Raw genomic sequence first — 20,982 nt, forward strand, 5'->3', positions numbered from 1 at the left:
AAATTGTGCTAGTTTGGTATCCATCCACAAAACATAACACTGAAATAAGTGAGAACAGAACCTGGGGCTACAATTAGGTCATGTGGACCACGTTCTATTTATACATTTATATTGCTGGGAGTTTTGTGAAAGTCATCTTGTTTTCCCCTTGGGTTCGTTGATATCAGATCACTCAATTACTTCCTAAAGCTCACGGCTGATGCAGAAGCTGGATGACTCACATTGAAGGATCCCCAAGTACGGCGGGTTGATAGCCTCTGGCAATCAGAAGTCTCCCTGTTGATTAAAAAGCTTAACCTTGGCTTCAAGCAATCTACAGGGCTATAGCACTTTCTGTAAGATGGATGAAACAGAGCAGTTAAAATAGTTTTGTATAGAATGGCACTCTCCTTTATACTGGTGATTTAATAATATGTAGCTATCTGTCCCGTCCCCCCCTCAGATGAGGAAATCTTATCTGTGCTTGACTATTTGAAACTTTTATGTACCTAAGTTCTGTTTTTCTTCCTGTAGCCCAACCACTTGACACCAATGAAACAGTGAAGCAATGGGAAGTAAAAGTAAATATTCTGATTCGACCAGCCACAGATACTGGGGTGCTCTTTGCCCTCATCAGCAGTGAAGCAACAGTCCCTTTATCAGTGGCTCTGATTGACTATCATTCCACCAAGAAACTTAAACAACAGGTAAATACGTATTATTTTAGTTTTTTGTTTTCATTTGGTGTATGGCTGAGGTTTTTAGGACCAGGATGAGAAGGCAGCATGCCAGACTAAAGATGCAATTCCAATAGTTTTGTTTTCTACACACACACACACACACGCACGCACACACACACACACGCCATCATCTTTCTTTATCCTCCATCCAGGCATCCAAGAGGCATTATCAGGGTTCAAGGACCCATTCCAGCCAAAAACACACAAAAAAGGGAGGATATGAGGTAGGGCTAGAGAAACATGTGGCACAGAGGGAGTGGGTGTGTTCTGGGGAGAGTCCAGAGGGCTATATAGAAAGGATTGGAGAGCCACATTTATCCCCCAGGCCTAAGGTTCCCCACCTCAGACTTGATGTCCCCCACTTAAATACTCCCAACAAATCAGGCATGAAAATTTATTTTGCTAGATGTTACCTGATGCCGTTAGAGTTGAGAATAACACAAATAGGGAGTCACATTGCTGTGGTGAGGAACTGCTGCAAAGCAACAGCAAGTTTTCATAGGCCATGGAGTCCACACTGTCAGATGCATCACAATAGAATTCTATGGGTAGACACATAGAAAGCTGCCTTCATACTGGGCCAGACCTTTCTTCTATGTAGCTCAGTATTGTCTTCTGCAGTGACTGGCAGGGCCTTCTCCAGGATTCCAGGCAGGGGCCATTCCCAGCCCTACTGGAGATGCCATTGGGGATTGAACCTGGAACATAGGCATGCAAAGCAGATGCTCTATCACTGAGCTTTGTTGCTGTTGTTTAGTCGTTTCCGACTCTTCGTAAACCCATGGATCAGAGCACGCCAGGCACTCCTGTCTTCCACTGCCTCCCGCAGTTTGGTCAAACTCATGCTTGTAGCTTTGAGGACACTGTCCAAACATCTCGTCCTCTGTCGTCCCCTTCTCCTTGTGCCCTCAATCTTTCCCAACATCAGGGTCTTTTCCAGGGAGATCACTGAGCTTAAGACCCATAATCTAATTCACTGAGTTGTAACCTATGCCTTTTTGTTCCATTTTCTCTTTTGATACATTGTGAATTGTGAATGGTTTTATTGAACTCAAGGGAGATACTGAAATTGTACCAGCAGATTTCCAACTATGTCCACAACATAATATATACATAAATTTAATTAATGGCCAGAGATTTATATCCATTAACAATGAAGTTCCACAAAGCAGAATACTAAAGTAGTGGGAACAGAACTCAGGGCTATGATAATTAACTGAACAGAGTGATTAAGGCTGTGCTAGGTGCTGGATTTCACGGAATTCAGTGGAATCTACTTCTAGTAATAATGCCTCGAATCATACAGTCAGTTATTCTATACCCTCTTGCCTGAATTCAATGGGGCTTTTTTCTGAGTAGAGATGTACAGGATTATATTGTAAGACTGTAACCATCATTGAATGTAGTGGGGCTTACCTCTGAGTAAACAGGCACTGGATTGTGCGTTGATGGGAGGGCGTTCCTTGACGCTAGTATTAAATGTTTAATAACAAGAAATAAATTCTTAGCCAGTAGCATTTCACAGACCTAGACAGTGATGGTGGAAGAGGTAAAAAAATGAAAGATAACATCCACCTCCTCAGCTTGCTTTTCTTTGCTCACTTCACCCACCATAATTATGCAGGTCCCTTCTTGCCAATTTCTTATCGCCATAATAGCTAAAGTGGCATGTCCCATGTTCAGATGTAGTACACCACTGGTTAACCACATTCTGCAGAACAAGGTGTGTTTGTTGGCTACTAGCTTAATGTCTTGCTTATGAGTTTTCCAGAAATATCTAGATAGCCACTGCAGTGCTAGAGACTAGATGGTTCTAAGACCTACCCAGCAAAGCAGTTCATGTGGTTAATGTACTGAGGAGAAACATTTGAATTCAAACAGAGTTAGTTGTGGGCTAGTTTCAAAGCAAACCTTCCCATACCTTTTCTGCTGAGTGGGAATAACAGTGTATTTGGGAGTGATTGTCCACTACAATTTTGAACAATCCTTGCATTTGGTAATAGTATCTTAAGTTCCTTAAATATTTCTAAGGTAACAGGGTTTGTTGGTGCTATCTTTTCCTATAAATATCTATAACTTCCATTTTCCATCTCGTTCTTTATTCTTTCTTGCTATTCAGTTCATTGTCTTGGCAGTGAAGAACACAGTGGTGTGCAGACTGGCAGTAAGCATTTGTGATGAACAGGAACACTTGATTGACATCTCCATTGACAGAGGTCAAATATTGATGACTGTGGATGGCACTGCAGGACAGAGTGAACTAAGCCATTCGCAGCTAGAAGAAAATTTGTCTCTCTTGGATAATTACCTGCAATCATCTGTGAAGACCTATGTGGGAGGATTGCCAGGTGAGTATCAAATGTTGCAGTCCAGAGTATAGACTGCCAAACAGTCACTAGAAGTGACCATGTTCTACTTCTGCTTGGACAGCATTCACATGTCACAGTAAACTGTGGTTAATAGTTTACAATGAATCCACAGGTGACTCTCACTTTGCTTCTTGTCTAGTACATACAGGAGCAACATACTATGATCCCTGTCATGTGTCCAAACTAGGGACTGTGGTTTGTTTTGGTTTGAAGTTGGCTGCTTGTTAAACCAACCATAGTATGTTGGTTTGTGTTTAAGCGGTTTATTGTGCCAGATAACACAACAAACCACAGGTTAACGCAAACTGAAATCAAAAACTTCTGAAGTTGTCTTCCTGCCTGCAGATGAGAAAAGAGGGGTTTCTGTGAGCCTGAGGTTTGCTGCAACTTGTTCCTGTCACAATAAAGCATGACTTGTTGTGACATCTATAGCCTGCCGTTTGAAATTTTGCCTGTTTGGAGAATGAAGCACAACTGAACCTGAAGGGTGTTTTTTATCAGGAAAGGATGGGAAAGGAAAATAGTATGTTCCCAAGCAGAACTCACAAATGTGATCATTATTCTAAATTGCATTCCATTGTAGTAAGTGAGGGTTGCTTAGATAAGGGGCCACATAGAAATATTGAAAGAGAAGGCAACATACGTTTTATGTTCATGAAAGGCCAGAGAAATGTTCCTAGAAAGGTTATACTACTTAAAGATTGGTGTTATATAGATCTCCCTTTAAAGGCCAGCAAATCCTCCCTGTGATTCTAATGTGACAGGGGTGAAAGCTAACAATCCAGTCTGGCTGCTTCCAGGCACTTTGAATGCAAAGGTATAGTCCCATTCATGTTGATGAATTAAATCTGGGCTATTTACACAAAATAGTGTTGGAATAAGAGACTTCCTCAGTGTGGAAACATTCTCAGGCATCACCCTTTGTTCTGTTTTTGGAGCGATAAAATCTGGGTGTCTGCTTTTAGAGGCACAAGGGTTAAAATGTTTTGGTTTGCAGAGAAATTCTAGTGTACTGGGGGAGTGGAATGGAAATACCACCAGATGTCTGCATCTGCTGGAATGTTTCCTGCCCCACCCCACCAAAAATATTTTATGCTTCAGTTATTTTTCTCCCAAGTAGCCGGTGTCTTTTTGAGGAGTGCAGAGTTCTTCCTGGACATCAACCAAGCCCTAAGCAATAACTTCAGCGAGAGAAGGCATGGATTGTAAAGGATGCATCCATTTTCAGGCACAGTTCCAAGTGCTGGTCTTTAAAGTCCCATATAGTTTAGGACCAGCAAAAAGGTTAAAGGATTGATATTCCTGCTCTGATGTTGAGATCTTCTTCAGAGGCCCTTCTACAGGCCTTTGGAAGTGAGGGGAGCAGTGATATGAAAGAGGATGTGCTAGTGTTGGTGCTCTGGCTTGTCTTCCCCAGGAAGGCTTGCTTGGCAACTGAAGACCCTTCTCCTTTTTCTCTTTGTGCCCGGGCCTTTTAGATGCTTATTTTGATAGGTTTTTGAGTCTTTGTAGGCTTTGGTTTCAGTGTCCCTGGTTTCAAACAGCTTTAATGCTGTTTGTTTTGGTTTTATTTAGTTGGTTTTATTATTCAATATTGAAGAGCAAGAAACGTATAAATTAATAAATGTCTATGGAAAGTCTCTCGGTGCATGCAAATCTGGAAGGCTCTAAGCATGCAAAGTGGATGGATCCTGCCCAATAGGTTACTTTTCGGTTTTAACGATTGTCCATTGGTGGTGCTTTAGGGAATATGACAGCAGCATAATTTGAATAGTAGAATATATTTAATAAATACTACGTATCTGTTCAGTTTTTCTACATGGTAGCTCAGCTTAGTACAATGTGCACACAGGGATCCTTCATCTCATCAGCTCTTCCTTTTTATATTTTGTGTCTTTTTCTGCAGTGGCCCCTTTGCTAGTTGCAAAGTCTTTTCCTAAAGTAGTTTCTTCTTCTTCTTCTTCTTCTTCTTCTTCTTCTTCTTCTTCTTCAAAAAAAGGGTAGTTAAGAGGCAAAATACAATCACACTGATAAATTTTTACCTAATTATACCTTAAAATTCCCCCCCAAATTTACTTTTATTAGAATGCTAATGGTATTGCTGCAAAAAGTGTCATGTGGTTTTCTTTTTTTTCCGTTTCCTCCACAGAAGCATTTTGTTTAAGCCAATTTTTGTTACATTAGATGTCAATGCATAGCTTGTTTGTTTGTTTGTTACATGACCTCCAGAGCACAAGATACTTACTTTTTTTTGCAAATTTTACGTTTGCCAACTTTTGATCAAAGTCTTGTAGTTGTGTCTTTAACAGAACCCTGCTCTGCAGGAATTTGCAGACTGTGTTTCCCTTTGCCACAAAAGGTTCACTGTTAATTCCTGCAGATCCAGCTTGTGTTACAGGCAAGGCTACACAGGAACAGCTACAGAGGTTGTTAGGTCAAAAACTGAAATCATGGTGTGTGCGTGCAAATGTGAGTGAGAGAATGATTCTCTGCAGATTAAATTGCAGGTGGATTATAAATTAGACATAGCAATAATGTTGATATAAGCTGATTTCTTCATGTATTGGCTTATACTAAAATCCTGTCTCTCTCTTCCTGCTTCAGTGTTTACATGGATACTGGTAGGCATCTAATAAAAGATTTTTACCAATTCCAACACAGCTGTGATCAAAGGTGTATGACAGATATATTATCTTAAACATCTCTAGTGCAGCTTGCCTTCCCGCCTTTTACTAAAAAAATTATTATTTGGCTGATTCCCAATAATAGTAAGGAAAATATTTCCATAGCCTATATGCATGTTCTGTGACTGACAGGGTGGTCATCCCTCTATCAAACAGCACTAGGCACATATAAGTCATTTGCTAAATCTTTATCTGGATTCCTGTACTCCTCTACCTGCATCCTCACCACACAATGCTACATGTGCACTTAGCCACTCTCTATTGGAATGAGTGCCCACTTCTTCCACCATGGAGCCCAAGGTGGTGTATATGCAGTTCCCAGGCAGTTTCCCATCCTGGCACTGACCAGCCACAAACCTGCTTAGCTTTAGGAAGGTGGTGACCTCATGCTCCTTTGGACCATACCCCAAGCCCTGGGAACACATCCATACCTTCAGATAACATCAGCCAGCTTGTGCTGAGCTGTAGATAATTCAAAACTGAATGGCAAGCGGGATGAGAACATCTTCCACAGAATGAGATTATCAGATAATTACACTTCATCAGAAGTCGCCTCTGTCCTAAATTATGTAATGGTTAATCCAGACCTTTTGTCTAGGAGATAAGTTACAAGGGGGAGCTTTTTCCAGACAGAACCCTAAGCTGTTATCAGTGCAGATAGTCCTGAGGGGAAGAGACCTGCAGGCTAAATTTGCCTTGGTGCCAAAACTTATCTTACAATCGAACAGAAGACCTTGGAAAGGAAGACAAGAACAAAATTCGAGAAAGAGAAGAAGCAGTGAAACACTATAAACCCCAACAATTTCTAATTCTTTGTATGCCGAAACAAGTTCCTTCTGCGAAAGCTTCCCTGAATTTTGCAGCTTAGCTATTCCCATAGCCTGTGTTAGTCATAGCCCCATGTGCAGCTTAGAATGTTAAATGGAAAAAAAATGTTTTGTTTTAGAATTAACAAGAATAAGGAACTTGGTGGTAACCTTTATTGAATATGTTTTCCTTCTCTTTTCTTTAAAACAAAACAAAACAAAACATACAGATGTTCCTGTCACTTCAACTCCAGTCACCGCTTTCTACCGTGGCTGCATGACAGTCAAAGTTAACAAGCAAGCTGTGGATCTAGATGAAGCTGTCTACAAGTCCAATGACATCACATCTCATTCTTGTCCTCCAATAGAGACTGGTCAATAGATGCCACTGCAACACACACAAACGTTTTATATTCAGAAAAGTCCCATTTCAATGCTTTCCTTTATATATATAAATATATAAATATAAATATAAATAAGATATAAATTATTCAGACTTCCAGCACTGCGTGTATAGTTCTCTTGAACACTGAAGTTATGTAGGAGCTACTGAAACTCGTGTGTCAGATTAATTATTGAAATATTTCTTTGCTTGGGAGGGTTTCAAAGATGTAATATATTTGTAAATAGTTGAGAAAACTGATATTAATAACCCAAAGCTGCAAATTATTGCCGAAGGTGAGTTGTTAAGAGGCAGGTCATACCTGCCATGTGGCAACTGGTAATATATTCTGAGTGGACTGGAAGATTAAAAAATAGTTCTGTATTTTTTTATTACCAAATGCTGCTTACTGACTTAATGAAATATGAAAGAATAAAATATAAGAACTTTTTTTGGACTTAGCTGAAGCAATGATGGTCTGTGTTCTAGAGGGAATTTTACTCTATTCATGTTGATTTGGAGCAATATTAGAGTTTTATATCAAAGCTTGGTTACTTTGTTGGCTGATGATATTCAGCAACTAGGTTGTGTCTTTTTCTAATCTAGGCAGAAAAACTTGTCTGAGGCTTTTTGAAAAGGCAAAGAGTGATAGCAGTTATTGGGGGAAGATGGACTTTTAAGAACACATGAACAATGGAGCTGTTGGCATTTAAACCAGAAGCAAGTGCTATCAATCATGGCAGAGTAGATCACTACAAACTGGAACTGCCTCTATATGTTGGCGGGGTGGCTGTTGTTGCTGTTGCTGTTGCTGTTGTTGTTGTTTTGTTGTTGTTTGTGTGGGGCAGGAATACTTTGCTCTCTTGCATTAAGTCCTTTGAGTGGTGCTAGTCTCTGTTATGAAATAGTTTGCTTCACTTTATGTATTCCCTAGCACATCCATACGCACAATGTTTGGTATGTTCTACTCTCCCCAGTGGAAATGACAAGGCTTTTCCTCCCACTTAGGAGTATTGGAGACAGATGGTTTGCATTTTCAGCATGGGTGCAGAAATAGCAGTGGAATAGAGCACTTTATCCCTCCCCCACCCTCTCACTACATGCAAAACTTCTACATATGGAGCATGGAGAATAAAGACTTCTACTTATCCCCACTGCCTGCACTCTCTCCTCTAGCTGTTATAGTCTATCACACAAACACTCTTCTGTAGCAAGGTAAGTATGGAACAGGGGTACAGGGTCCCTATGCACCATGACACTGGGAGTGGCTGCTGTGCCCTTGGCAGCAAAATATCTTGGGCTGGCCCTGGCACTTATTCCCCTTTTGACGCTCACCCCACTTGCTTCCAATTTGCTCATAGTTAGGGATGGGTAAGAAATTCAGTTTGGTTTGTGTTTTAATGTGAGCATATCTAATTAATACTTCCCAAAATTAGCAATTCTTTGAATTTTATGTTACAGCTCCCCAACCAAAAAAAGTGTGCATTTCCTTTTTTACATTGAATTCTGAACTTTTCATTAAAAAATCCCATTTATTATATTTGCCTGCTCTGTTCCATCAACCATATTCAGAAATGGGGAACCTGTGGCTATCCAGATATATGTTGCCTGTGGTTGATGGGAGTTGGAGTCCCATGTCATCTCAAGGGCCACAGGTTCCACATCCCTGGTATAAACTGCCTCCATGTCCTGCTTGCTTTCTAGTCCTTTTCCTTCTTCATCATTATCCTCCACCCACCCCGCTGTCTCATTCTACATAATGTGAAAAACTCTAAGCTAGAAATGGGTAGCCTGTGGACTCCATCCTGAGATAAATCCTGAAACCACAGCCACTCCGTCTCATTCCAAACCTCTGCCAAAGGTTGCTTCCCTGTAAATAGCAACAGAAGCTTTTAATACACCCCCCTTTTGTTATGTACCAACATTAAATACTGCATCGCTTGCTGAATCTGTAGCATATGGAAAAGATAACTTTATTTTTAGTAGTAGTAACTACTGCACAGTACAACTGTTGAGACAAGAGAATAAATCCAAATATTTTAAAATACTTTGATCCTTCAGTATATTTTAACCCTTTGGAAAAACAGTTCATATTAAATTATGATATTTAATCTCATCTATAACATGCATAGACTAAAAGTACAAATATATTACACACAATATATTTTATTGTAAAATAACCATCACAATCTTTTGGAAGACCTATCCACCCAAAAGAAGATATTAATGCTATGAAAGAAAGATGAAAGTATCTTTCCCTTTTAGATTCTAAACTGGAGGTAAACCCAACTATTATGAATAAGGAAATAAAACTAAGAAGCCAGAGTTTTGCAGCTTTGGGAAGTGATTTACATACAAAGTGGCTTTGCCACTGTGCAGTGAACAACTGCACATGCAGCTCAGATGTGTATCTGCATAGCTATTCTCTCTGGGTAGAGATGGACATCCCCTTGCAATATAAAGGCTGTTTATTTGCATCTAGTATCTTGGACCACCAAGCACACAACGCCTGCATTCAGACATAACCATAAACTATTACAGGAACAAATCTAGGTAAGCTTCTAGTTCATGTGTCCCCATATAATCAGTATGACTGTGAGAAGGATATCAAAAACTTGCTTCTGTGTTTGACAAATCAAAGTAGTGTTACGTGCAATTGCAAACAAACTGTGGTTAGTCTTAACTGTGGCTTTTGGGGGGCTTTTTTCAGTAAGCCATGATTAAGATTAACCATACTTTAGGATTCAGACAACACTAAACCGTGTTAACTGGAAAAGGAAACAAAAGCATGAACTTTTCATTACAGCTGCGTTGGAAGAGGACAAGGAGTGTAACGAACCCAAGGCTCACCTAATTCATTTCCATTATGATAAACCAGATTTATCATTAATATCCAAATGCAGGCTGTATGTGGCTACCTAGATCTTAGCTCTGTTTTAAGAATAATAGTTGCTTTGTAGGTGCAGGGGGATGCATGTTAGTTTAAAAGGTAGGTTGAAAAGGACTGCATGCAATATTTGACTGATCTGTCTGTGATGCCTGCCTGTTTTGCAGTCATTATCTTGTCAACATGTTATTTGGATTTAAAGCTGATAAATAACATGCCACACAATATGACACTCCTGAAAGACCACTAGCTAGTTAGCACACATTTCTGCCAAGGCTTTTGTTTTTAAACCTGCTACCTGTTGATATTGGTGTCTTGGCTATGGTACGTACGGTGGAGGCTTTTCACCTGACAGGAAATATGGTGTATATAATGGAGGAGCATTGGGAGGCAAGCCATAGTTAGAGCTGGACTGAGATGGTGGCTGAGTGTCGTCGGTTAAAGAAATATCGGTAGATGATGCTGTTGGGAAATTGTTGGTAGGCTGTAGCAAAACAAAAGGTTTTTGGTGATTAGCTGCTAACTGTACTTCAAAAGAGAATTAGGCATATATATAAACATATGTAAAAAAACAACTAAAAACCCATCACTTATGCATAATTGCGGTAATATACCATATTTTTCCATGTATAAGACTAGGGTTTTTTTTACTTTAAAATTATGTGGGAAACTGTGGGTCGTTTTATACACGGGGCAATCTCCCCCCTATTTTCTTAAATTGGGAGTCCCTAAAAATAGGGGGCATCTTATACATGGGGACATCTTCTACACAGAAAACTACGGTATACACCAGGGGAAGGCCCGTGGGCCGGATGCAACCCAATTGCCTTCTCAATCCGGCCCATGGACGGTTCGTGAATCAGCGTGTTTTTACATGAGTAGAACGTGTGCTTTCATTTAAAATGCATCTCTGGGTTATTTGTGGGGCATAGGAATTCGTTCATTCCCCTGCCCCCCCCCCAATATAGTCTGGCCCACCACATGGTCTGAGGGATGGTGGACCGGCCTACGGCTGAAAAAAGTTGCTGACCCCTGGTATACACAGAGAGACTCACAATGGGATAGCCCAGTTAGTAGATCATAAGACTCTTAATATCTGGGTCATGGGTTCAAGCTGCACTTCAAGCAAAAGATTCCTGCATTGCAGGGGGGTGAACACTATGATTCTGTGGCCTAATTCACCAACACTGAATACGAGGGGAAATTGTGGCCCTCCAACATTGAGCTCCAGTTCCCATCACCCTCAGTGGTCAGGGGTGATGGGAGTTGTGCTCAGCAATTTCTAGAGGGCCACAGGTTCCCTATCCCTGCTGTGTACACCCAGCCACACACAAATTGTCGGCTCGTATGTCATTCCTGCAGCTCTGGCTTGTCTTTCCAATTTTGATTCTGTGTTCTCAGCAGAGCACCTGTGACACTGGCCATATAACATATTAAATTGTAGTAGAAACAAACAATATAACACTTGATTTGTGAATAATTATTTTAAAAGTGCTGAAAACTACTTTCAGTGCTAGTCTGATACATACCACCCCCACCCCCACACACAAACGGCCGCCACAAGCACAGTCTAGCGGCACCATAACGGTGCATCTGATTTACAGTTAAAGGAAGTGGAACTCTTCCTCTACTATACCTGAAGGGGTAAATGGTAGGAAGCATAATGAGGAACAGTTGCTGCAGAAGGGCAAAACCCAGCATACGTCAGAATCTGCTGAGCTGGATTGTAAAGAATCTGTGGTGGAGGGCCAGAGCTGAAGGCAATTTGTGAGAGAGGCACCTGTGGAAGACAGCTAGATCAGTACATTTTGCTTATGCCCCATGCTTAATTTTTATATTCATCAACTACTTTTTCCATATCCATTGGTACATTGAATGACACCTTCGTGAACAGCATGATATAAGTTGAGGCAAAATGCTATCCCACATCTGCAGATTGGGGAACAGAAGACTTTTTTTACAAGATAAAACTCCCATCTCTTCCTTTTACCTTGTTGTTGTTTAGTTGTTTAGTCGTGTCCGACTCTTCGTGACCCCATGGACCAGAGCACACCAGGCACTCCTGTCCTCCACCGCCTCCCGCACCTTTTACCTTAGAAAAATGTCGAAACACTTTGGTGCCAAACCTGCTTCTATTTGTTCCTTGCAAAACACTTTTAAGGAAGGGAGCTGAGTCAGGCACATCCCCTGCTTGTGACCTTAACACACTAGAATGTATTGTGTCCCCTGCCCAACTTTCAGCGTAGACCAGAATGTGTGTAATAGGAATAGCTTTCCACTTTTACACATTTCAAGGAGCACGCAGCTGCCAGTGTAAGGAAAATGCCTTTCTCTGAAGAACTAAAAGTAGTTATAAAAATGTTGCTGTGGAAGTCCAAATGCATCTGTGGAACAAATGCACCAAGCTCCTATTTTTAAAGGTAGGTATGTTGGTTGGGGGAAATTATTTCACTGAGTATTCTCTCTATTTTGTCTGACTGCTGTGACTACCCAACAAAAGCAGCCCGGTAGCAGAATACAGTGCAAATGGTAACACACCAAATTCAACATTTTTTCAGAGACACCACACTAGTCAAGAGTGCTTGAAATGGGAAGGAAGCATAGTGGGGCTTCCTGTAAATAGTTCTTCTTTTCAAATGTGCATTGAGTGTTATGATTCCTCCACAGTAAGACCCCAGACCAGCGTAAAGGCCACCCCTTCTTCAGCATCTCAATGTCAAATTTTCAAAGAACATGCAGCAATTTTTTACTCATGTGCACAGTTTTTAACTATCATGCCAAGCTACCTCATCATAAATTCAAGAGCTATTTTTAAGAGCTTTAGGGGACAATGACATTTAGAAGAACAATTCCATTTCCCCTCACATATTCTTACTCCCCTGCATTCTTGTTGGATGCCTGCCCCTGCTCTATTTAATGTCTTCTCCCAGTCCACTGACCCTTGACACTGCTCAAGGAAGGAGAGGGGAAGTGACTCAAATCTATTAGCAGTTTACTTCACACAAACAAACAAATGGAAATCCAGAAGCAAAGTAGATAGCAGGAATTTAGCCTGGAGGGCACCAAGAAACCATTTGTCCGTACTTTTCACTCGCTTGTGTAGTACAACTGACACAATTTATTTCCTTGCCATTTGCTTTGGGACTTGAATGCTAACCTCAACGAAATCTCTAACAATACTTTGAGCAAGCTGTAAGGAACTGGCATGCAAACTTCAAATTAAAAAATGGTTACGATTCTCTTTGTGGCCTGAAGAGCAGGAAGGCACCATGACAAAATATGCATTGTGGGAAACTGCAATTGCTCCCTATTAACAACTTAAGTAGGATTTGGAAATAGCACTGTTTGGACCTTGTGCCAGTCGTCTCCAGCTGGATTGTATTCATAAAAACCAAATCCAGGAATAAGGATTTGAAACTCTGAAAAGATTTACTGGTTCAAATTGCCTTTCTTTCGCCTGTCTATGTGACATTAAAGGTAAAGGTACCCCTGCCCGTATGGGCCAGTCTTGACAGACTCTGGGGTTGTGCGCCCATCTCACTTAAGAGGCCAGGGGCCAGCGCTGTCCGGAGACACTTCCGGGTCACGTGGCCAGCGTGACAAAGCTGCATCTGGCGAGCCAGCGCAGCACACGGAAACGCCGTTTACCTTCCCGCCAGTAAGCGGTCCATATTTATCTACTTGCACCCGGGGGTGCTTTCGAACTGCTAGGTTGGCAGGCGCTGGGACCGAGCAATGGGAGCGCACCCCGCCGCGGGGATTCGAACCGCCGACCTTTCGATCGGCAAGCCCTAGGCGCTGAGGCTTTTACCCACAGCGCCACCCGCGCATTACAAGATGACATTACATTACAAGATGGCAAATGCTAGCTCAACGTGAAACTTTACACTACATGATATTTGGTGCATACACAGGTCCTCCAAATTCAGTGTGACTTTCAAAGGTGCTGGCATATTCAGGCATCATCCTTGGCTAATAGATGCATGGAAATCCAACATGAGCACAACAAGCAGAGAACTAAGGAAGTTCTATTTATCCTGCCTGTGGTTTTCATCCTAAAGATTACTGTTCCAACCAATATTTTCAGGCATCTAGGTCACAAAAGAACACGTATGCCTTAAACAAATAATTTAGAAAGCGTCTGCCTGTCTTTTGAGGAATCAAGAGCATCTCAGAGAGTAATGTATCAACCAGCTGCATGAAATGCAGATAGGCAGCTTGGGGGAGACTAAACCAAGACAACTTTAGCCATTAAAATAAGTACAAAAAATGGCAAAGTGCAAAAATCCTGCGCAAAATTAGGCTGCTTAAATTCCATTGAAATCCATGGGTTTTCAAGGCCTCAGTGCACAGAGCAGCTCTGGGCGTTCAGTATCAGTGGGCTGCTGAACATGTATGTACCCAAATCCCAACTTTAACCCATCGTCTGTGGTGTAAATGCCGGCATAGACAGATTTTTGAGCAATGACATCAGCCATCGGAGGGGGGAGAAGACTGGGTCTGGCAGTCAAAAAATAATTATGGCAAAAAAAAAATAACAACCATACACCTTACTGCTGCAGCACTCATGAAACCATAACGATTAAAGCAACCTTTACCAAGCTGGTGTCCTCCAGACATTTCTTGCTACCACTCTTGGCTTAGGGGGTTGTAGTCCTAAACATCTGGGGGGCATCAGGTTGAAGGCTGCTTTAGGACTTAGGAACTGTGAACTGCAGCTAGAAATCTGCATGTGCAGGGCACCTTTGATGTGTCAAGGTGACAATATGCTAGCCTTCAGGTGTTCTAACAACATGGGAGCAGAGCTGCACGAAACATCCTGACCCCTGATGCTACATTTGTCAGGAAGTCCTCCCCTAACCCCATGGTGTCTGCATGTACAGTGCAAACATCAACAGGGGTGGGGACTTCACACATAAAGCTGCACAGGCAAAGACTTCCAGATACCCTGGAACCTCTGGGTAAACCTAGCACTCTACACCTAGCACCTCCAAACATTATTATTTTATTTTTGTTACTTGCCCTTTCACATAAAGTTCTAGGCTAGGCTACAGCAACATACAAGATGTCAGGGACTGTCTGGACACTGAGGGGTGGTGGCTGAATTTTGATGAGTGGGCACTGGGAGAAGGGATCTGTGATCTGGAAGAGACATTAACAGCCAGGAGACAAGAGGCAGAAGCAGGAGAAGCTGTAGGACTGGAGAGTGGAGAACAGGTGCAAGAGGAAGGAGAGAGGTCAGGCTGGTGTAGAGTCAAGGGCTTCCACATCTTCTCCTAATGCCCCCACTTCTCCTGCTCCACTGCCTCCCAGGACCAGAGGAGGATGAAAAGGGAGGAGCAGAATTAGGTTACATGCAGGCAGTCTTTCTCCTGCTTGTCCACAGCTCGAGTCTCTCTGCTACTCCTAGGTGTGCACCCGATAAGGCAGTTACAGCAACAGCCAAGGCTCGCTGGTCTGGGGGACATGCCTTTTCCTAACTTGTAAATGTACTTTTGACAATAAAAGAGTTAATCCCCTCCCTCCAGACATTCCTTGTGCAATAGCCCCAACCACATGTTCTGCATGGAAGCCCGAGGCCTACTGCGTTGACTCCCATCGGTATAAAATGCCTCTAGCATTTCGAGACTTACCACATCTTTAAATGCCCCAAGTATGGCTGCTGTGACTATGCCAAGAAACAACCCGATGATGTTCAAGACAGTGGAGGACCAGAGCAGCCGGTACAAGTGGACCACATCCTGACAGCTGTTCACGCCAAGGAACTCGTAATAGCTGGTAGAGTGTTCTGAGCTGGTGAGAAGGGGGTGGGGCGGGAGGGAAGAACATCACATCAGCAGCAATTTACAAAAAGAAAACCCAGAGCACATCTGTGTGGACTTTTGCACACAGATGTCCCAGAATGCACCTACTCTTCCCTTCGTCCTCTCATTCAAACAATGAAAAACTGATGACATTTCTGATATTCAAAATATAGCAGGTTGCCAGACATTGTGATGGAAGGAGTTTTACAATGTGTACTACTTCTGGAGGGTGGCTAGATATTTTCTTTTTATGGCTGTGGTTAGGTATAGGGTATACTAGAAATTTGAAAACTAAAATAAAATAAAATAAAAAGTCTGAAAGCCATCCTAATCTTTGCATCTGAGCAGGAAGTGGCCCAAGCAAAGAGAGTAACCTAAGTAAATTCTGGATAGAAAGCATAGAAAGAAATTAAAACCACGGCTTAGGACAGGCAGAACAAATGAATCTAATAAATAATAATAATAATAATAATAATAATAATAATAATAATAATAATATATTTATACCCCGCTCATCTGGATAAGTTTCCCCAGCCACTCTGGGCAGCTCCCAATCGAGTGTTAAAAACAATACAGCATTAAATATTAAAAACTTCCCTAAACAAGGCTGCCTTCAGATGTCTTTTAAAAATAGGATAGCTGCTTATTTCCTTGACATCTGAAGGGAGGGTGTTCCACAGGGCGGTTGCCACTACCGGGAAGGCACTCTGTCTATTAGTGACAAAATCTACAAGCTACTTTCCAACTGGGTTCCCCTTCTGCCCACTCCACTTTGGTCTCTCGCAAAAACGTGGCATTTTCTTCCAAAAGTGCTGACATGCATATTAGCAACGGAGGGTGTATTGGGTCAAGGAAATAAACAACTATCTTGACTTTCAGAAGAAATCTAAAGTCAGCCCTGTATAGGGAAGTTTTAAATGTTGGAAGTCTTACTGTGTTTTAATTTGTTGGAAGTCACCCAGAGTGGTTGGAGTAACCCAGTCAGATGAGTGGAATAATAATAATCACAGGGGGGGAAACCTAGTCATTGCCCATTCCCCACTTGTGTTTAATAGCAGATCATCAGAGCTGGAGTAAAAGAGGCCTGGCTGATGTATTCACTCTGAGTGGGTTTGTATTAGAGAGCCAGGTAATGCAACTGAGAAGCATGGTTTCTCCCCAGATTTTATGACTAACATTATAAATACATGCCTGGCTGAAAAAGCAAATGAATAGGCTCCTCCTATAATAGTGACTTTTGCAGGAAGATACGTGTCTGCTTTATAAGACTACAGATTGCAGCATCCATTGGGTTACAACAGACTGTGGCTGAAGGGACTCAGACTGACAGAAGTCCTCCAAACCTGCTGTCCACAGGTACTTACTTTTCACAATTGTACAAATCGCAGCAGTAGCATGTGTTACTCTTCACTTTCAGCTGACACTTGCTGTTTAAGGTGTAACATGTCACCTGAAGAAAGAGGAGGTAGCAAATCTTCATTTGGGAGACTTGAAGTTCTGTCCACTTAAGTTTACACCATGCACTGTGGTCAGAAACTAGAAGTGTGCTTCGCCCTGATCTATCAATGAGCTCTTTTGGAAACAAATCCTCATGTGCAAGATGGCTGCTCAAATCCCCTTCCACTTTGTTAGGTAGCCTTGTTCTGTTTTATTTTACAGAATTCATCTTTCCTTGGGGCCGATTTTGTTTCTGTTCCTTGTCCTGCTTGCAAAACAATAGATGGGCCTTTTGTTCAGAACTTGCCAACATATACCGTATTTTTTGCTCTATAAGACTCACTTTTTCCCTCCTAAAAAGTAAGGGGAAATATGTGTGCGTCTTATGGAGCGAATGCAGGCTGCACAGCTATCCCAGAAGCCAGAACAGCAAGACGGATTGCTGCTTTCACTGCGCAGCGATCCCTCTTGCTGTTCTGGCTTCGGAGATTCAGAATATTTTTTTTCTTGTTTTCCTCCTCCAAAAACTAGGTGCGTCTTGTGGTCTGGTGCGTCTTATAGAGCGAAAAATACGGTATATGCTCAGCATAAAACATACAGTAACACAGACCAAAAACAATATGTATTCAGTGTAAGGTTTTAGTCAAAAGTCCATTTGCCCACAACTGCTCCTGTACTTGGCTGCAGAACCGCAACCCAAAATAAATCTGAATACGAAATGCAGACATTGTTGGACTGTGTCAGACTATTACACTGTGGAGTTGTAGTTTGGGGCCAGTATAAACCTATTAACTTGAACTTGGGTATATATGACAATATGCCACTCAGTAAAAAAGAGAAAGACAAAAAAAAAAAGAGTTATGTCTAAGGAATGCATTCCAAGGGACCATTAAGCAACAAGAATGGAATGAGAATAGCTTTGATTCCAAAGAAAATATTCTTCTTACAAATATGATAGTGTGTTTTAAGTCTGGAAAATAAATCCACAGTGGCCAAGTGCTTTGACTGCAAAACATTTATACTCCTAGTCATCTTGGAAGTGGCTTTCCCCATTCATAAAGCTACAAAAACTACACTATAATAGCTTACCTCGGTCTGGTAAACATCATATAAGAATCCAACTCCACTTGAATAATACTGGCACCGTTTATTATATAAAGGCCTGGGTTCCTGCAAAAAAAAAAAGGAAAAAAGATAAGGTTTTAAGATACATTATTGCAATTATCTCCCAGACAAACTGCATCAATTTTGTAAAGTTGTTAAGTCCATTTAGGTAATTAGATAGCCAAGGAACACTTTGCCACGTGTTTCCTTTCTAACACACAATTGTTGGCTTGGAAGCAAGACATAAGTGGTTATGTTCAGCAGGGAGGGTAATGTGTGTTGGGAAAATATAATCATCCTAACTGATGCATATGCAAGGATTGATTCTACCCTGGTGGCAATTCATACACTGCAATTTCGAAGGTTTAAGTTATAGAAATAAACATTTAGATTGGATCTCCTAAAACAATTCCTAATATCAAGAGCAGTTGGGCAGTAACGAAAACTAGTTCCTGTTAGGATCATCCTACTCTCGTGTAGGACCCTGGCAGAGACACATGCCCGATTGGCATGTTCTCTCCCTCCTGGTCATTCGGGAGCTTCCAAAGCTTTCTTCAGCCCGAACATCACAGCGACTGATACCAAGAGGCATCAGCACACTTATGATCCTGCAGAGTATTTGCAGTTCGCGTAACAGAACTCAGTAGTACAGCATTTTGGCTAATCTACTTTATTTACATATAATACACTCAGAGCATTCTGCTTTAGCTCCTTCCTCTTTCTCATCAGACTGCAAAGAGAGAAAGAAACAAAGGACAATAGTCCCACACCACGGAACACAGTAACATCAAAACATCCTGTCTCCATCACTTCCCCACACTGTGGAATGAAAACATACACCGACATGTGATAGACAACAATCTCATGACTGCAAATACGGAGCAAGAATCCTAACGGTTCCTACTTGTCATCCTCCAAACCATAGTCAGGAATATTGGGAATAAACTCTGTGCTTGGGCATTCCCTCCTCTTTTCTCCAGTTACATGCTTAATGAATTCTTTGTTTGATCAAAGTTGTTGTGCATACAGGAGCAATGCAGGATCCAAGTGCAGACTCAAGACTGCAAGCCTGATGTTGTGCACACCCTGCATGGCAACGTGCATTCAGTGATGGAGGCAGGCACCTTTTCGGTGTGCTGTGCACACGCCATCCCCATGTCATCTTTGGTCCACACTAACTGTCAGTCTAAAGAAACAGTTATAATCCATTTTGTGCTGGGAATGTATGTTTGACTTGTCTATGAATGAAATAGGCAAACAGGAAGCAGTACAGTAACTTAGCTGCTTCTTTATACTGATACATATCATTTATATATCAAGATACAACATACTAGTTTCCAGCACCTTTCGAAAGACTGGTTTTTTTAAAAAGATCTGTGGAAACACTAATTGAGGAGAGGAATAGAAAACACAATTACACACTAGTTTAAAACATGCACACCTGTGGGTACAGACAACGCAAAGAGTAGCTGCTGCTTTAGATGAAGGTGTGTACAACTGCAAACATCTATGTACAAAATAACACTGGGGGGAAATGACCCCTGTACATTTCAGAGTCTATGTGTGAACACAGCCTGAGTCTTCAGGAAAAGTAGGATATCCCAAACCAGTTTTCCAATTACAGTCAAATCAACTTTCTTCCTCACCAAGCACTCTATCTTGTCTTGTTACACACACAAACCATGCAGAATTTGGTTACTGCGCCACAAACCATGCTTAAAGTTGTTGCTTTTGGTGGTTAGCAAAATTCAAGCTTAACTCTGTGAATCAAACTTACAAAGATTCCAAACTAGATTCCTTTTTTTCCTAATCCATGTGGGAAGCTTTGCTTGTCCATCAATGATCTCAAAATACATTGCACAAATGATTATGGACTAGACTAGACTAGACTAAATTGGAGCTTTCTAACAAACCCCTTCCCCCAGATAAGGAATCAAAATGAGGCGAAACCTGATTTTATTTTAAGTAGCTCATAAATCACATGAGTAATACATATAGTGCATATCTATAGGCATTATAATTGCTTAACAGCAGCAAGGTGAAATGGACCAAATCTAATGGAAAAGTGAAATGGACCAAATCTAAAAGCTAGGAAAATACTGCTACTGAACTGTCTATAAAGAACTCACTAGACAGCTTTATTTGCTAACTGCTGTCCAACACATACTACGTCCACAAATCATTTATTTCAGCGTGTGCGTAAGCAGAATATCTCTTATACCGTATCATCAAAACTCACATAGGCACCCACAGTAATGACCACCAAGCCTTCCACAACCTGCAGAAAAGTGCAAGAGAATCTCGCTTCATGTCACTGCCCTGCAATGTCCCAAACCTCTGTGTTGGGAGAGTTTTCAAGAGCCCCCAGTATTCATTTGGGTATAGACTTAGGTGAAAATCCTGATTGCTGAGTTATATACAAGGGTCTCTGATCCTCTGACATAGATCCATAAGAACAACTAGGATTCACCACTAGAACATGTAGTGATGGCTGGCCATCTGAACAGCTCTAAAAGGGGATTTGACAAATTCATGACCGATATGGCTTTCAGAGACTACTAGTCATGATCAGCAACCCCTGAACATCAGTTCAGAATGATAGACTCCTACTGCACTTACATTCTGCTTGTCAGCTTCCCATGGGCATCTGGTTGGCAACTGTGAGAACAGAATGCTGAACTACTTTTTTAAAATAAAAGTTTCCAATATTAGGAAGAGCACATGTGCCCTCTAGAGGAAGGTAGATATATCTATACAACTCACAGAAAGTGTGAAATCAGAAAGCACAAG

General features: G+C 41.5%; 2 protein-coding genes across 5 annotated transcripts in view; one reads left to right on the plus strand and one right to left on the minus strand.

Annotated features, from left to right (window-relative positions):
• GAS6 (growth arrest specific 6) overlaps positions 1-7,421 on the plus strand; it is a 46,694-nt gene extending 39,273 nt beyond the window's left edge. The window contains exons 13-16 of one of the 2 annotated variants that reach the window (XM_053384354.1): positions 514-686; positions 2,839-3,067; positions 5,693-5,709; positions 6,809-6,908. In XM_053384354.1, the coding sequence (XP_053240329.1) occupies positions 514-686; positions 2,839-3,067; positions 5,693-5,709; positions 6,809-6,859 (470 nt within the window). In that variant the 3' untranslated portion in view covers positions 6,860-6,908. Of the gene's footprint in view, positions 1-513; positions 687-2,838; positions 3,068-5,692; positions 5,710-6,808 lie in introns of both variants that reach the window. The other variant, XM_053384353.1, reaches the window with a different exon arrangement.
• The window catches only part of TMEM255B (transmembrane protein 255B), a 44,826-nt gene continuing 30,579 nt past the window's right edge, over positions 6,736-20,982 (minus strand). For 2 of the 3 annotated variants that reach the window (XM_053384362.1, XM_053384364.1), the window contains 6 exons: positions 18,178-18,258; positions 17,016-17,101; positions 15,481-15,640; positions 11,484-11,627; positions 10,180-10,331; positions 6,736-6,966 (listed from right to left, as the gene is read on the minus strand). In XM_053384362.1, coding sequence (XP_053240337.1) covers positions 6,954-6,966; positions 10,180-10,331; positions 11,484-11,627; positions 15,481-15,640; positions 17,016-17,101; positions 18,178-18,258 — 636 coding nt within the window. In that variant the 3' untranslated portion in view covers positions 6,736-6,953. Of the gene's footprint in view, positions 6,967-10,145; positions 10,332-11,483; positions 11,628-15,480; positions 15,641-17,015; positions 17,102-18,177; positions 18,259-20,982 lie in introns of all 3 variants that reach the window. The other variant, XM_053384361.1, reaches the window with a different exon arrangement.

This window comes from Podarcis raffonei, chromosome 4 (genome assembly GCF_027172205.1).
Source record: "Podarcis raffonei isolate rPodRaf1 chromosome 4, rPodRaf1.pri, whole genome shotgun sequence".
Taxonomy (NCBI): Eukaryota; Metazoa; Chordata; class Lepidosauria; order Squamata; family Lacertidae; genus Podarcis; species Podarcis raffonei.